The 18,441-nt window shown below is 40.7% G+C and overlaps 1 protein-coding gene across 4 annotated transcripts in view; it reads right to left on the bottom strand.

The window, feature by feature from the left end:
* The window catches only part of dgkg (diacylglycerol kinase, gamma), a 67,829-nt gene that overhangs the window by 32,414 nt on the left and 16,974 nt on the right, over positions 1-18,441 (bottom strand). Inside the window, exons 4-18 of one of the 4 annotated variants that reach the window (XM_079563129.1) lie at positions 14,556-14,576; positions 13,849-13,999; positions 12,648-12,710; positions 11,853-12,116; positions 9,938-10,090; positions 8,417-8,466; positions 7,623-7,697; positions 6,705-6,824; positions 6,428-6,545; positions 5,324-5,412; positions 4,888-5,004; positions 4,390-4,488; positions 2,789-2,899; positions 2,610-2,683; positions 724-798 (exon numbers count right to left, since the gene is read on the bottom strand). In XM_079563129.1, coding sequence (XP_079419255.1) covers positions 724-798; positions 2,610-2,683; positions 2,789-2,899; positions 4,390-4,488; positions 4,888-5,004; positions 5,324-5,412; positions 6,428-6,545; positions 6,705-6,824; positions 7,623-7,697; positions 8,417-8,466; positions 9,938-10,090; positions 11,853-12,116; positions 12,648-12,710; positions 13,849-13,999; positions 14,556-14,576 — 1,580 coding nt within the window. The remainder of the gene's footprint in view (positions 1-723; positions 799-2,609; positions 2,684-2,788; positions 2,900-4,389; positions 4,489-4,887; positions 5,005-5,323; positions 5,413-6,427; positions 6,546-6,704; positions 6,825-7,622; positions 7,698-8,416; positions 8,467-9,937; positions 10,091-11,852; positions 12,117-12,647; positions 12,711-13,848; positions 14,000-14,555; positions 14,577-18,441) is intronic. The other 3 variants (XM_079563130.1, XM_079563131.1, XM_079563132.1) reach the window with 3 other exon arrangements.

The following is an 18,441-nucleotide window of genomic DNA, read 5'->3' as shown; positions in this document are numbered from 1 at the left end:
TCTTATCCTATCTTATCTTAATAAAAAGTGGATTTGATGGATTGTGCCCTATTTGCAGTGAGGCGGTGTGCTAACCACTCAATGCCAACATAATAGATAGAAGACAGGTGCATTGTTTTTACATAACATACTCTTTTTAGTGATAAAAAAAAAAAAATCCTATTGTCTGTTTACCCTGTAGGCGTATATTGTATACTGTACATGAAGTAGTGTCTGTGTCACATTTGTGTCCCGCTCAGTCCCATAAGGCTTGCGTGCGTCACTGCAGTCTCTTTGCTACTTGCGGCCCTGGAGAGCAGCTCATCGTGACTGAGACACACAAATAAGGAGTGAAGGGGCAGGGCTTCACCTTCAAGGTAAAGACAGCGTTTCTGTCCATTGTGCTGCACTGAGCGGTTTTTACACATGAATGCACAGTAACGGCAGCAGAATTCACTTCAAGTACAGGCTGTGCTGAAGAGAGACAAAGTGTGTGTCAAGAGGTCAGATGGTGAGTACAGCAGTAACAGTGTGTTCCAATACCTTCACTGACCTCTGCCTTTGATGAGTCTATAAATCAATCTGACGGCGCCTACATGTCTTTCTCCCTTTAAATGCTTTTTTTTTTTTTCTTATTTCCTTTTTTCAACCAGTCAACACTATTATGACTTAATTTAAAGTAAAATAAAGTACACTTACAAAATGAGGGATCCAAGTATATTCTCCGTACATATGTAGACTTACCCCACCATTGGCCCGCCTTGATCCAGAGTGTACACCTGCCTGGGGTTGAGTAGGTATCTGAACTTCCTCAGGACCCTAGACATAGACAATAGACATGGATAAGATGAGTTAACATGTAGAGAAATCTTTAGCACTTGTATGTTACCTAAAAGTGTAATAACATGGTAAATATGGTGATTACATGGAAACCAGACACAGACCTAATTTATTTAATGGTACTGTGACTACTTTTCACCTTAACCCTAGGACGGTATGCCAATTACCCGGACACATGAAGAGTATTTCCTTGGTTATAATATAGAAACAGTGTTGTAAGCAAAGTGCAACCTAGAAAATGAGATGCTCTGATCATACTGTTTATAATACAAGAATGGCACTTGAGCATAATATACAAATCACAGATAAGCCCGAAGGTAGTAATAATACTGTATGAAAAGTGAACAGACACTTTCTCTGACTACTCTTCCACTGCTGCCAACTGTGAAGAACCGCAGTGACTCAGTGCTTTGCCGTAGCCTTGAACTCACCAACCATTTCCAAGCACCTTTTTTTGTGATAGAATATAATCACCACTGAAAAGGTCTTTGATAAAGCGTTAGCGTGCAGTGCAACACATTTGAATACAACATGTACAGTCAATGCAGTACATGCAACAATGGAGAATTTGAGTACTTGAGTTGAAGATTGTTGAAGAAAAATAAAGACTGAATGGAGAAGCTTCACTGGCAACACAATAGGCACTTGCTTTCTATTCCAAAGTGATTTTTTGTTCTTGTCCCGTCTATTAATACGCAGTAATTTTCTTTTGTAATGGTAATAAAGAGCATGTTGCTATGGTAGTGTGTCAGGCTGAGGCAGAGCAGCAGGGTATGATTGGTCTCCACTGTGTGCTAAGTGTTGAGCTGCACAGTCAAGACATGTATTTACTGCTATGTAGCCTGTATAGACTCTGTCCCCATTAAATTACAGTGTTTAGCCGAAGCAGAAGGGGCACGCAGATAGGGGCAAAGCCTGGTGTGCTCTTCTGTGGCATGGGATGTATTAAAGGGCCAATATAAAAAGTGTTTTGCTAATGTAATCCTGCATAATCAGTTTGTCTGACCTGCTGGCGTCCTGAGGTGGTGTGCCTCTGTGTTTAAAAGTCCAGACACCTGACATGACAGCTCGAGGAGACTAATTCACTCAAATTGCCTCCACAACGAAGCATATCTTTGTGAGAGGTTGACAGTTGCTAAGTAAATCATTATTTTGACAACATGTGGTCCGTGTAACTTTAGACAACACCATTAACTGCTGGCTCACGACTGATAAATCCATGACAACGCAGTGTCAGTCAAGTGTTATAATTTACATTTAAAATCCCCATTGGTTAAAACATTGTACGAACTGAAAATCTTTAATTATGTGCCGGGTGTCGGGGTTGAGTTGGTATTTGTGACACTATCTCGCAATGTTGTACAATTAATTTGCAACATGACAAGATGCACATAGTGTCCCAGATGCAGACAACAATTGCTTTGACCAATTAGAGTTTGAATTTTAAGTATTCAATCTCTGCATTCGACCCATCCTCAACACCGCTGGGGCGACCTGTAGGAGCCGTGAGCAGCCAGCGTAGGCCGGCTAATGGTCAGAAACACCTGGCTGGAGGATAAACCTATTGTATATGTTTTTAGTGGCATGGGGAAACCGTAGGACCAGGAGGAAACCTACACAGACACGGGGAGAACATGCACACTCCACACAGAAAGGCCCCGTCCAGGTAGGAATCAAACCCAGGACCATCTAGCCGTGTCTCCATATTAATCCATCCATAAAATAAAATAAAAAAGGAATAAAATGGCATTACTGTACAATAGTTTGACTGTAGCTGGTCCATACAGTACCTTTCTCCTTGCCTTCCTCCACTTTTTGGATTGACCAGCACCAGAAGTGGGTGAGTACCAGGGAGTGGGGTGATCTGAATGCAAAAGAGCAACAAACAAACAAAAGAAAAATCACGTAAATTCCTTCCTGGCCAACACAGGAAGTGCACTGGATAGTTGGTATGAGGAAGAGTTTATACCTGCAGCGGCTGTCCATCACCGGGGCTGAATTTAAACGTCTGATTGGTGTCCTCTGGGCTGGTGCTGGGCGGCGAGTCCCCTTCACCGCGTTTTACCACAGACTGACGATCCTGGATTTACAAAAGTTAAAAAAAAGTGTTTGAATGAATCTCAATAAGCAAATCGCAAATTCTGCATTTATTTAGGTAATGCAAAGTTCTCTGCAAGTTTTTTTCATATCTAAAACTTGCTAAGATTATTGTATACGCTGAACAGGTCATATTTCTGGTGAGGTGGAGATTTTCAAAGCCATCACCCGGACTGGGTTGTTTGAGTTGAGGAGTTTTCTAACTGTTCACATCACGTTCTCTAAAATCTCTAAGATAATTGACTCTGTGCATAACTTCAAATCATAACAACGCCGCCCAAGAAGTGACTTCCTGTTTCGATCCAGTACACCAAAATAAATGCACACAGCTCGTCTCCGGTACTTGCAACATTACAAGAATATAATTAAACACACATTTTAAGTGTTTTGTCTATTAATAGTTAGGCAGAAAGAACGTTGAACTAATGAACTGCTGAACTAATGAATAACATGGTGCTTTTATTTTGGTGTGCTGGATCGAAACAGGAAGTCACTTCTTGGCGTTGTTATGATTTGAAGTTATGCACAGAGTCAATTCTCCTGGTTTAAAAATGTGCTAATGAATGAAGATTGTGAAACATAAATTGCATATATAACCGCAATCGCATCTTCAGCCCTAACAGGAAAATATAGCCAGGTACGCTAAAAATAGATGTACAAAAGTGTGTCTATGGGTTTGTTCCGGACCAACATAAAGTCCCAAAATAGTGTCAATACAAAGTGTGGAATTGAAACAGGTGCTAGCCATAAGTCGGAGAGAAACCAAGGCTCTCGGTGTCTGCTCCATTCATCCGTGTAATAATCACTTATCAGGTATTCACCCAGCTGCTCTGCACTGTGTCAGCTCTGTATAAAGGAAAGTAATGTGGGTGGCTTTTGTTTATACGCCCCGGCCTGTTAACAGCTTCCTCTGGTGCAACATACAAGCATCTCAACCGAGGGGCTTCACTTGCAAAAACAAACATACAGCAGGGGACTCTTTTTAAAGGTATCCGACACCTAAAACAACAAACATTAGTTAACAGCAAGTAGAATAATATGAATACGTATTTAAGTAAAAAAAAAAAAAAAAGATTTCTATTTGTGCATACTCAACATGCACACACACGGGTCATTTTCTTGCACGGGGTTAATCTTAAGATCCCCAGAATGCTTTCTTTTTATCATAAATCAAATCTGGGGAAAAAAACAACCCGGTGTCCAAATCCTACTTGTCACACCATGATGTGTTCTTATACTGACCCCTTGAGGCTGAAGCCAGAATGTCTGACCATATTTTACAATGCATAAAAGGCTAAAAACAGTCAATATCCCCCAAAGAGATAACATAACAAACAAGAATGTTGATTATGAAGCCGTCCATGCAAAATAAATCAATGTGGGACTGACTGCACGTTTATAGATGACGTCTTGGACGTCCTGGACGTCAATGGTAAAGATCAGGTCATGCTGTAGGGGAGAGATGGTTCTCACCAAGACGACAGGGCAGATGTATGAGGGCAACAGCGTGTGGTCTCTCAGTGCCCCTCCGTCACATTCGGGCTTGACATTTGAAGCACACTTATTATGGAGCTACAAGGAGAAACATAAGAACTGTGGGTGGGATCCATCTGTGAGACTGAGTCAATCCAACAGTAACAGGGATGCACTTATGAGGTCATTGATTATCTATATATGAAGTGAATGTAGACATTTGAAATATCTATACATGTATTCACTGGTTTTATCTATATGTTTCACAATAACTAACTTCCAGGGAAACCTTTAAGATAGTAACTATAATCATTATATAATATGGACAAATATAAGACAGCAGTGCCATCTGGTGGATGTAAAAGGCACTGCATATAGGAAAAAGAGAATGAAGTGACACTGAACAGGTTTCCCGACAAATTGCTGAGCTAACACACTGCTCTGTATTCACTACCCTTTCATTGGGACAATGTTGGGCATTGCCAAAAAGTTACTCACACTGATCTGACACCAAACACAGTGCAGTCCCGTCAGACCCTGGTAACACTTGATGCTTCTGTGGCAGCGGTCACACTTTGTAGGAGAATTGCCCTCCATCCACACATGCTGCATAGCCTGATGAAAGACAGGGAAATAGTTTCAAGAATGGTCATTATGATCATATTTGTGTCCGATTGGATGAGTAATTTCTCATTTTGTAGTAATAACGGCTATGTGAAAGTGCTCTAAACGGTGGAATGTCGTGTGTCTCCTGAGCTGTCTCCAAGGCTTTTAAAAATTAACTAAAGCGTGTTTTAAAAAGAGACCAAATGTGTAATCATTTTTAGATTGCGTTCAAATGCACTACCATTGTGTAACGATGAATGAATTCATGTTTCTGTGTGTTACACTGGTCCCTATCAAATAAATGAAATAAATAAATAATAACACTCACGTTGGTGTGTCGACGTGACTTGGCGTAGGTGCTGATGCAGGCAGCAATGTCTTTGGACACACAGCGTTCATGTACTGTGTATTTGCATACTGAGGAGGGCAATACAACAGAATGTTAGTCAGAAGGACTTCAGCATAATTCTGTATAATTGCACTGCAATCAACATTATTCTCCAGGACGGAAATCTGTGTCAGAGCCTGGTTTGTTTACATAATGAGAGTTTGTCTGCAACTAAAACTTGTAAAGTTTTCTTTTAGAGGTAATGGCCTTAAACAGCCCTTTGAAATAAATCAGCCCATTCAATACTTCCTCATCAATGTGGAACAATAAATCACTTGCATAATTACACATAATGACTCGGTAATGCTTAGTATTGATTTTTCTAAAGGATTTTTCATTAAATAACAAACTTTGAGCGTGCTCGGCTCAGACAACCACGGAAACTCACTGGCAATGTTAAAAGAAGATGTTAAAGGATCGACTCGATGTTTTCACAATCAGAATAGGTTTTATTTGCCTCTGTCGGAGACGGTATATTCACAAAGTAGGAATTATAATAAAGTGAATAACCACGTAGTGCAAATATAAGTGCACATTTTCAGGTAACATGTAAAAATGTGATTCCTTCATTCCTTCAAAAACCTACGGGTTCTTGTTTGTTTCACTTATACATGTTTGAGTAAGCCTGTATATTGAGAAGACTTAAAACACTATGAGGTTCTGCTCCTCCAGCTTTATAGAACTTGTTCTGATAATTTCCTAAATTACAAATTATTATTTTACTACCATATGACATGGATGAAGGATGTGACATAAGAAGAGATAGAATAGAACTGTTCTGTGCAACCATACTGTACCAATGAGCCATGAGCGAGTTCTCGTTCTAGCCTTGTAAAAACTTTCCCTCTTTCTATGTATGTTAAGTGTTTTACTGTATGCTTCAGAGCATAAAAAAATTTACTTTGTCCCCCCAACTAGCATTCATAAAGCTGCCTCTATGATTAATACAGACATACAGTGTCTCATCAAAGTAATAAGGAAAACATGAAAACCTGTCATATGCACATATTCTAAAAGTTCTATCTCAGAGGAGCAGTGACTTACAGGAGCAGCACAGGCCCTGCTTGCGGACTCCTAGCAGCATGGTATGGCAGTAGTTACAGTACGCCGGTTTGTTGAAGTGCTTCAGACGCCAAACATGCTGCCCATCTTCCTGTACATCCTAGGTACACAAAGGACAAAAAAAAAAAAACATATTTTGGTGTATAGTTCGTTGTATAGTCTGAATCCTATTCTAAAACAGGAAATATCAGACATTCAGTGTATAAAGCGACCAGACTAAAAAACTGGAGACCTCTTTTTTGCAAAGGCACAGTCTTACCGTGTCCATGCCCAGCAGGACCAGTAAAGGGATAGTGGTGAGGCCTCCACGGATCCACTCCTCCAACGTGACTGTCCCATCACGATCAAAGTCAATCTCCTCCATCATCTCCTTCAAAATCTGCATTAAGAGAAACACACGCTCCTTAAAAATACTATCCTTCAAAAGACTGAAGTCATGATCCATCAGCCCAACACAGACAACTAATTTAAAACAGACTGGGCTAGTTTTAAAGGAGTTTCTGACAGTATAAACTCAACACCTTTTTTGTCTATTTCAGGAGGGAGGCCAGCACTCAAAATACAAAATATATATATGTCTTTCCAGCAGCTATAAACAATGCAGTATATAATCCAAACTACTGAAAGCCTCTACTTGTTTGCAAAACAAAATTGTAGCCTCTACGTTGAGTAAATATCAAGTAAACAAGTAATTAGAAAGTCATGAAGGTATACATATGTTTATAATATAAAAAATATATACTGTATGATATGTAATTCATATTAAGTTGTGTAGTAAAGAATATGAACTTAGTTCTAAAGAAAACATTCTGCCTTCTAGGACGCAGGGATTTTGAATAACTGTGCCTTTGTCATAGATTTTAAACTGAATCATCATTTTGTTTGGTTGGGACAGTGCATGTCAATGAACACACATGGAACTCATGCATGTAAACACGCCACACAGGCTAGTAGCCATAGCCTCATTTCTTTCCACAATTCCACACTTGCACTCTCAGACACACTCAAGCACACTGACTCGTTCGGGCTTATTGTACATGTTTTTAGTGATGGGGGAAACCGGAGCACCCAGTGGAAACCTACGTAGGGACAGGGACAACATAAATCTTCACAAGGATTTATTCAAGCTCGATTGAAAACTAGCTGTAGCTTTATTGCGTGGTATTAGAGCACTCACTGGTCTCAGTTCTGTTGAATCCCACTCCAGATACTCCGCCACATGTACCATCTGATTAATGATGCGATCCAACTCCTAGAAAAACGGGGAAATACACATTGAAGTAGTGTTACATTGTGTTACATTAAAACGTACTATTCTGCACAGAACTTAGACCAGATGACTACTTTGTGTTACAATGGAACACAAATGGACAATTAATAGGGCCTCCAACACCCAGTTACCAGTATCACGCCACCACTTTACAAAAGCTTTTCTCTTTGTAAAGGAGTTTGATGATAGTTTAATGATAATATCCTGGCAAAAAGTCCCATTTATAGATGCATTTCCTCTTTGTGCACCAAATGATTACGTTACGCTGAACATAAACATTAGGGTCAATATTGTCTCCATCATTAGAAAAATATGTTTTTCCTTTATTTGTATGGACATAATTATTTTTTCTCCATCTTTATTGCTACAGGGACGGCTCATTGAGAGTATGAGACACTCTTTTTAAGGAGTGCCATGTTTCGTTAAGAAGAGCATTACACCTACAAGACAGCGTTTACAGTAATATCCAGTAATATATGAAAGATTTTAGATGCACTGGAGGCACTAATGATGATAAATACCATCATGGTGACGAACTGTCCCGAGTGTACTTCGCAGTCTCAGAGTTACCAAAGAACAAGTAGCTCCCTGACATTTTTATTTTGTAAAGTAACTCACGGGGCAAAAGGCCAGCAGAGACTATTCCTTGTGGTAATGAGTGACGAGGCAGACACAAACCGGGAGAGATAGGAGACACTCACAGAACTGTCCAGGACTCCATTGCCGTCCGTGTCGTACAGCCGGAACATGACTAGAGGGAAACGAGAGAACAGAGGTCCCCATGATGACTCAGATACTGCTGTCACATCATTAGCAGCTTTAGCCTGGCTCTTAGCCTGTCTCCAGATAGCCACGGGGTTAAGGAAGTAAAGTATGCTTCTTGTGGGACCGGTTAAATGAGATTAGCCTTGTCGGAAAGAGCCGATATAGAAACGGGCGCAAGTCAATTGGGCAGAGCGGCGCTTAAGCATGTCACTGACCTGCCCCATGTGACTGTGGGAGTGTGACAGCCGCATGTTCAAGCCCCCTGGGAAGCGTTTAGTGAAGAAGGAGCTGTGATATTATTACTCTTTTGTGACGTACAGATGATGATAAAACAAAGATGAATGCAGTGGATTTACTGTAAATGAATCTCTCTCTGTCTGGCAACCAAATTTCAATGTCACTTTTAAATGTTGGTGGAAAAAGTTTGTACATGTGCCTTTAAGAGCTCAATTACGATTCAAGTTGAGCAATCAAGGTTATTCCAGGATGGATTTAGAAATGTCTTCACTAAATTTAAGTAAAACAGCTATGAGAAATGTTTTGGTCCAACAAGGGCAGATTTTTGGCTTCAACAAGCTAAAATCATAATGGCTCAAAAAAAACTCAAATTAGGAACACAATTATATATTAACATAAAATAAACATATAAAATGATTACACTTAAGTCAAACCTAAACTAAGTGAAAGTAATATGTACGTAATACAATCACTGCAGGGAGTCCTCATTCCAATCCCACACATGAGAATAGGAAAAAATGTGTAGATTACAGCCAGAAAAATTGATATGTGGAGTGGACTATCAAGGTTATGTTTAGTACAATTTAAGACTAACTTAACCCCTTAATCATCACTTGAACCGAGCACATTTTCTCCGGGTTGGTTTTACCCAAATCTAAAAGCTTCTTGAATGACTAAAGAGTGATGAAAAAGCTAAATAAAAGCCACAAAAGAGCGACTAAAAATGTGCACAAAAAAAATGTGACCAATGAAAAACCAATGTAAACATGACAAAAAAGCATCAAAAAAGTGATGAAAAAGCAAAAATACACAACAACTAAGAACTAAGAAAAACTAAGAGAAACTAAGAAAACCGGCAAAAAACCAAAGGATAAAAAAAAAAAGACGAAAGCATTAAAAACGTGTGACAATGCGTTGACAACGTGACAAAAAAATAGTTATGTTACACTGGCCTATAAGCTTTAAGATTTGGGTAAAGCCGAATTGAAGAAGATGCGCTTGGTTCAAGTGGGGGTGAGAGGTTAAGTTTCATGAACAAAGATACATACATTCTGTGCACCACATTATCTAATAAAGCTAAATCGCGAGAAACAAATCATTTTCCAGTGTCATCTTATTTGTATTAGTCAGTATTGGCAGGGTGCTAACTACAGCTGCTCCTTCTTCACGCTCCCCCTCTGTGAGCTGACCCGTCCCGCCCACCTCGGTCTGTCACTCACACTCCAGCTTGTCCTCCGGGGTGCCTCTCTCCAGCAGCGAGAGGTAGCAGACGATGTCCTTGAGAAAGACCACCTGGGGCGACGGCAGGGGGGACAGCTTCTGTGGTGACGGGCTCCTCCGCAACGACAAATGTTTCTCCGAGTGACTCCGCTCTGTGTGGATTCACATGACAAAGCGCTTTACTGCGAGGAGCTAATCCATCACAATATGAAACAACAGGTCTGATGTGGGTACGGCTGTGGACAAAGCAGAGCCGTGGAGAACAGAGGGACAAAACACAGTGTACAGTACAGAACGAGGAGGTGATAGCACAGCCCGCTGACCCAAACAATATGGCATCATGTGAGGGCCAAAACCCGTGTGAATAGACATCGCCGGATTAGCAGCACCTAGAAGAAATGAGTCATCGCTGTAAAAAGAGAAAGGTGCACACAACATTTTCCACCGCCTTGATGTGGAGAAAGAACAAGATGATCAGAGAGCCGTCTCTAACTGTTGTAGTACCCAAGCAAGTATAAGACTTTTTGATAAATACTGTCTCACCATGTCTACATTTTGGGTATATAAATTAGAATTAAGCCTCTAAAGTATAGTATTTTTCGGATTATAAGTCGCTACGGAGTATAGGTCGCACCAGCCAAAACAAAATGCAAAATTATAAATTGCACTTTTTTCATAATTTGGCTGGGTGTGCGACTTATACTCCGGAGCAACTAATATGTGATTTTTTTTTAAAATTCAAATATAGAATTTCACATGCCGCTGAGGGCACTGCGGGCTAATCGAGCAGCAAAAAGAAAGTTTGGATTGAGCGAGAAACTTGTGAGGGACTGGCAAAAAGCAGAGGTTTCTCTTACTGCAATGAAGAAAACAAAAAAAGCTAATCACGGACTAAAAGCTAGATGGCCACAGCTAGAGGGACAAGTTCGCAAATGAGAGCTTAAACAACATGCTCCAGGAAGAGGCTTGTCAACGGTGCAGTTACACCTCGGTGCTCATGTAGTTGCCAAGGCGATTGTTCAGAAGTGACACAGAGGATGAAGATTTCAATGGATTTAGTGATTTGGAGTGAGATTGAGAGTTTGGCATGTTCTTTATGCTATAGTTATCTGTTTATGTGACGCTAACATACCAGACACCTATTTAGTTCGTTGTTTATGCTTCATATAGCTAACCATCAATGTGTTACGTTAGCATACAATACGCCTATTCAGGCTGGTGCGTCTTATACTCCGGACCGACTTATAGTAACTGCATCATTGACAAGCCTCTCCCGGCAGCACGTTGTTCAAGCACCCATTTGCAAACTCGTTCCTCTGTGGCCATCTAGCTTTTAGCCTGCTTCAGAAAGCTTTTGAAACTTTTTTTCCCTCACAAGTTTCTCGCTCATTCTAAACTTTTTTCTGCTGCTCGATTACCGTTTCTTAAATGTTCAGTGGTACAGGAGTAGCAGATACTGGTACACAAGCCAAGAGCGCCCTCTAGCAGCTGTCAGTGTGAAAATAACAAACATTGCGGAATTATATATTTTGATTATCTACTGTAAGTCGCACTTGAGTATAAGTCGCACCCCCAGCCAAGCTATGAAAAAAAAGTGTGACTTATAGTCCTGAAAATACAGTACATCCTGGACAATACAGAAGAAGGTTTATTTAATATGTATTTATTTATATAGTCTTTATTTCACCAAAAAAGTTCCAGTGAGATTTAAAATTTCCTTTACATGTGAGTCCGGGCCCGGTGGTTTTAGTGATAGGGGAAAACAGAGCAATCAAAGGAAAACACGGGGAAAACATGCACACTTTACGCAGATGGGCCCTGCACTGCCCTGGAAGTGCTTCAAAGTCTGAATCAACTTTCCTCGGTTTTTGCCACAGACGACAGAAATATGATCAAAGCACTCAGAGACTGTACCTGGGGAGAGTTTGGGGGACACTGGTGACCTGGGGGGGCCTGCGTTGGGCGTCAGGGCGTTGTTATTGTTGCCCTCGATGGATTTCACTTTGGTGCAGGGCGATCTGTGCTGCCCCCCGGGCGTCTGGCCCCCTTTCCCGGACCGCTGTGACGAAGAGCGGGACGAACATGGAGACGTGGTGGCCCCCGAACCTGCCGTGCTCATTACACTGTGCTCGGGAGTGTGACGTCCCATGGCCGACAGGATACTCTTCCCGTTCATGCCTTGTTGGAAACGCAACAAGAGAAAACAGTTAGATAATGATTAAAAAATAAATATGTATAAAGAGGGTTCAGGAAGTTTTCACACTTCTTTTATATCATACCAATTTGAGCAGTTTGATACTAAACTTATATAAACTGATTTCCTAAAGCAAAAATATCTGATGAGAAGTTTCTTTCCTAGTTGCTTCAAGGCAAAAATAAAATCCAATGCCTTCAACATAATGGGAAGGGAAGAAATATGGAAGAAAGAATACTTTTTGAACCCACTTCACGATGAAGGGAAAATACACTTGTTAAATAAATACGCATAACACTGCACTTTCACAAAGCAGTCAAAATACAAAGAGATTAAAAAAGCATTGAAATAATTAATTAAAGCAAATGTTTGTAATACGATATAGTCAAGGGTCTCCACGGGCAAAACAAATTCACACAGAAATCACAAAAGCAGCATCACAATATGGGGGCAGCAGATTGAAGCCAGCAGGACTCTTGTTCCCATGATTTAGATGACCTCACCACCTCTGATACCTGTAATGGGAGCACAGGCCACTTCAGTCTGTATAGAGATGCCTGCGTCAATGGAGCGGGTTTCTGCCAGTGTTTGGATATGGGGAAAGGAAGTCATAGAAGATGCAATAAATGAACAACAGCTCAAAGAAAGATATAGAAATGAAGATTATTCAATATCTGAGAGTTGACCATAGTCTATTCTCAGATATGGGCAGAAATAGTTATAGTTCAGACTATAACTACAAGAGCAGTGGGCGACAATTGTTGGTGAGGGGAAAAAAATGATCTGATCACAAGTGCGTTGTTTTGATAGAGTAACCACCAGAGTGCAGTGTTGTCTGTGTATTCTGTATGCAACTACAATGTGCACATAAAGTAAAAATACTTACAACCTAAGAAATTGTACATGTGCACAATACGTCATGCAGAGTTGTGGAACAAATGCAGTTTAAAAAAAAAGTTGACATGCATTTAATCTGCTCTGTATTTGTATCACATGGACATAGTATATAATCTCTGCATTGCTTATAAAATGCAGCTTTAAATCCACATTATCGTTGATTGACCATGAAGCAGCAGGAGTAGTGACGTGGGTGACAGGCAGCGAATAAAAAAATGTGGACTCCGCCGAAACGGACTCACAGCGGAAATCTCAGCACCACGTTTGCTGTCCAAAGTGTCCTGCTGCCTCTCACTTAGCCTCTCTGCTCTTTCCTCTTACTTCGACAAGCATTATATCACACAAATAGATTTCAAATTCAATGGTCCATCTGTCTCCTCAGCTGCTCAGTATGGACGAGCAGACACACGCAATATACCCGCTGCCAAAACCCACACAAAATCTTATAGAGGCAATTGTTGAGTAAAATACAATGGTGACAGTGGAGTGTTTCAATTAAGTATTCACTTCTGTGTAAAGTTGCTTTTACCTTTGACTGAATTAAACATTTGATGAATAAATATATTTGAAAGAAGTGAATTGATCTACGCAACTGTGTTTCACAAAATAAACTAGAGTTTTCAGCCTTTTAATAATGTATATGGATGCATAGTAGGTCCTGGAGCATGGACTTTGGTCTTGGCAACAATCCTGCACTTATTGTTTTAGTTTATACACATTGAACCTTTAATTAATAAAAAGAAAATATGAAGTGAAAGTGACGCACTAAATAACGTATTTAAGCAAAGTTTTAGAGCAGTTTCAAGAAGCAGAACTTACCAAGTAAGCTGGTTCCTGCTCTGGACTGGTCCGGGGAGCAGCCTCCAGACTTACTCTTGAATGAGGTGAAGAGGTGCTGACACAGCTCCTCGGGGAGATCGTTCTCCAGGTAGGTGGCCATGAAGAGCTGGAAGCCTTCATAGTCAATGGGCTAAGCACAGAGCACAGGGAGAAAGAAGAAGAAAGAGGTTACAAAAGGTTATTGTACTTATGACAAATTAATAAAGAGAATAAATAAAACATGCCGCCATTTTAGAGTGTTCTGCAGGATGACCTTTACAGGTCTACATTTTGCATGATCCAAAACAACTTAATTATAAAATATGGAATTAAGCAATTATATAAAAACAGTTTCCAAAAGATATTATTGACTCAGCCAAATGTCAAGGCAGGTCACAGAAAAACAAAAAAATCTACTCCATGTAAAACATCTCTCTGTAGCAGATGATTATGGCAAAAGAAAGTAGTTGACATTCAAGATTCAGTGACAGAGAAGTTAATGACATTTTAGTAAACTCTCAGTCAAACACTGTAAAAGCTCTGAGGTTAGTCCTTTGAGCAACCCCTGACCGCTGACCCCTGCCCCTCCGGGGGCGGCCCATCTGTAATGGTGATGCGAGCGTATGTTGCGTGGGTAACAGGATGTGCATGCGCTCCGCTGACTGACAGACACCACACAGCATGCAGAGCCGGGGGCTCGGGCTTACTTGGTTCAGAACATCTTGCTTCTGTTTTACAGTTAAGAAAGTGAAGAGGAAGGAAGGAAACAGTGAGTGCCATTGTAGATGACGTATGTGAGTGAAGTAGGATACGCTGATCATTTTGGCTTCTATGAAGATATTTCAAAAAGCTTTGTTTTTTTTTATGTCATGTGCCCACATTAGAACTATTATTTGCACATTTTCTCTCGTACTAGTGTGTCTTAACATTAGATGAAAATATGCTGATCTTTGAAAGAAGGCCATAATAAGTTGCGATGTGCTGATTACTGAGCACAGTCTAAGAGGCACAGAACAGAGCATGACGGGATCCTCTCAGCCAACTGACATATCCCAACTCCAACCAACTAAAGCCTTTCCTTTTTTGGCAAAATAAATCACAAGGCTTTAAATTGAATCATGAAGCTCACTCTGCTCCTGTGCACTCAGGCCTGAATAAACTGGTCGTTGTCACAGAAAACAGTGAACGCTCCGCTTTGACACATAAGTACACCCAGATGCATTTGTGGAAAAGTCAGTCCCTTAGGAAAGCATTTAAACGGACCAACATTATGTTCCCCTCAGCAAACCTACACTGAATTGTGCCAGTCTGTCAACAACCCCCGAGGGCAGCCCGCAATTTACATGCTTCATTTATTCTTTAATTTCGACTGACTTTTCTGTTTTTATAGCACAAACATGGGGCCATAGTTAGGTCAGTTTACACTGTTTAAATCATGCAACACTCTGTACCTATAGATGATAGTGTGAAACTGTAATCGCATTTAGTTTCACCTCTTTTTGACATAACACTCCTTTCGACCTAAGTAAAGGAATACAAAACCACACAAGCAATATCCCATGGTCAGCTTCTTAATACACAATTTGGGATGGACTTGTAAAGGGTACATTTAGCTTGGCGCTAATATACTTATGGAGCACTATTACTGAAGCTGTCTTTTATATAGTAATTAACTCATCTAGCCTTTAACAGAGATTCAAATAGAGACGCGATTGGCGGGTTTTATTGCTCACTAAAAATCATTGTTTGTTAGCCTCAGTGGCAAAAATTCAGCTGACAGCTCCAAGTGTTAGCCATTGTTTGCTCTTTTCGTCGCTCATTCAAACTCCTCAGACGGCTCTCACCCTCCGGCGGAAATAAACCCGTATAAATGTACTCGTATACGGCAAGGGGGAGGGAGGTCCTCGTGCGCCACCGGTCCAGTAAATAGATTCCACTACACCCTACATCTGGGACAATGGACTACAGAGGCACTTAATTTTTTACGTTGACAAATGGGAGCCGAGGGCCGCCGTGCGAGAGCGGCGCCAGGTGACAGTCCCAGACACACTGCACAGAGAGGCCCAGTGGCGCCGTGGTACAAGCCGGCTTGTTAGTCATGTCATCAGAAATACTCAAGAGAGCAGCCTCTGGCCATTAGGGCTATATCTAATATATCCATATCCACTTGTGAGTTTTCCAAGAGTCGTGGTTAGGTTTTGAAATGTATCCTTTTTTATATAAGCAATGTTTGGTTCACAAGGATCATCTTAAGCTCATATCTGAAAACAGAAACATTACAAGAATCACATACACTGGAGAATCATGTGTTTGTTAGTCGTGCCAGTGGCGCAGATGATGGAGTCGAAAGGTTGGCGGTTCAAATCAAAGCTCCTGCAGGTGTAGATTGTCATCTTTGGGAAAGACACTTTAACTACCACCCGTGCATGAATATTATGTGAGTGGGAGTTTGGTGATGGTCGGAGCAGATTGGCGCAGATTGGCGTCATCAGGTCCGTCAAACCCTGTGGCTAATGACTACAGTGTTTTGCTTTTAGCTTGTCAACACAGGCTTGTAAAGCTCAATATAAGTGTAAGCTATTATTAGTGATATTAGGCTTTATTCATTATACAACATAACAGAAACTGAAAGGATAATTTGTTGTTTAAATTTATCCATCCATCCATCCATCCATTTTCTTCCGCTTTATCCGGGGCCGGGTCGCGGGGGCAGCAGTCTCAGCAGAGATGCCCAAACTTCCCGATCCACACACACCTCCTCCAGCTGTTCTGGGGGGACCCCGAGGCGACACCAGGCCAGCTCGGAGACATAGTCCCACCAGCGTGTCCTGGGTCTTCCACGAGGCCTTGTCCCACTAGGACATGCCTGGAACACCTCCCGCGGGAGGCGACCAGGTGTTTAAATTTATATTACCTAAATAACTGCAGCCTTTGTGATTGGCTGGAAATTGAATTTACAATTTGAATTCAATTGAGACAAATCTTGCAGCCCTACTGAGGCGTTATTCAGATACAATGACAATGTGGATTCATTTAATGAAAAATAAATAAATAAATAAATAATTATATATAATAAATTTTAAAGCCCTCCGTGGCCTTGCCCCTGCTTATCGGTCAGACCTTCTGACTGTCCGCAACTCTAACAGGGTGATAAGGCCCACAAACCAGCGCCTGCTGGAAGTTATCTCGACTGGCTTTTAATTCTCAGTAATGTGGTGACATTTGATCTATTTTATGCTTTTATTTTATTTTATTTTATCGTTGTTCACATAATTGTTTTTATTCTCATTCTGTCTGTTTTTACTGTAAAGCACTTTGGTCAGTGTTGTAAAGGGCTTTATAAATAATGATTGATTGATTGATCATTTGGTTGCAGGTCTAGAACACAAGTATGTCATTGCGGGTCATATACATACACAGAAGGCCACATTTTATTTTATTTATAATTCAGTCTAAGGGTTTTTATTCAAACCGTGATTAAATCTATGACTCATATATTGCCAGCTGCCTTTTATTTGACAGAGCTACCGTCAGTCGCAGTCACAGCTCTGATTGGAGTTTGGACTTCACAGAAATAAACTGTAAACTATTTTGCGTTAAAGCCACACTACGTAACATATTGGATTGTTGTTATCAGCACAAAACATACTCCTAATGACCGGCTCAACGCAGAAAATGTTATTACTGCAGTGGGTAATCAAAGAATGGATTTGGATGAGGACCTATAACCAATTTCGATCATCAAATTCTGCTGACTTTTGTCACATCTCCATGGAGACGAGCTGGAGACGTACCCACTCCCTGTAAAGTTACAGTCATGTCAAAGGAGAGGTGAGCGGCCCACAGCAAAAGAACATATGAAAATATCTGTCATACAATAAATGCTTGTATGTGCTTTTTTTTTGGGTGTAATTCTACGCGGCGTGGCTTTAAATAGAATTTGTTTAAGCTGTTTAGTTGTTTGGGTTTTACTCTTAAGCTCCTATTTTATGAACCATATTAGCCACGTACATTTGTTTATCATAAGCATAAAAAAGTCTGGTCAAAATATTATTACCAAAGTGTTTAAGGTACATTTTTGAGGAGTCATTTCCCCTACACTATACAGTACAATATATACATAAATAAATAACCAGTGGAAAAATTATGCATTTATAATGTAATTTATTTACAATTTATTATTATTTTATTTGGTTGTGTCATAGAGCAAAATAGCACAAGGCAACAGCCAGATTAGCGATAGACAAAGGATCATGTAGCACCCAGCTTGTCCGGGCGACACTGTTCACACCCTATAGCCTCAAATGTATCGTGCTCTGGCTGGATAATGAGTCAGACAGTCAAATCGACGCAGCGCCGACTGACTTTATAAAAATAGGCCACAAGAAAAAAGTTGAGATGGCAGTAAAACGTGTCTGCAGCAGTCATCGTCTACTGCTCAGAGCTCATTTGCTGACGTCATGGTTGGATGCTGAGGGTGTGACCGCGCTTGGCTTTTCATCTAAAAATGGAGCCAGTGACTAAGCACCTAAGCGATGGATATTACAAGTGAATCAGACGAACTGAACCGACCGCCGCAGCCGCGAAGATCTG

This window comes from Gobius niger (assembly GCF_951799975.1).
Source record: "Gobius niger genome assembly, chromosome: 9".
In the NCBI taxonomy this organism is placed as follows: domain Eukaryota; kingdom Metazoa; phylum Chordata; class Actinopteri; order Gobiiformes; family Gobiidae; genus Gobius; species Gobius niger.
This window is presented reverse-complemented; position numbering and strand designations above follow the sequence as displayed.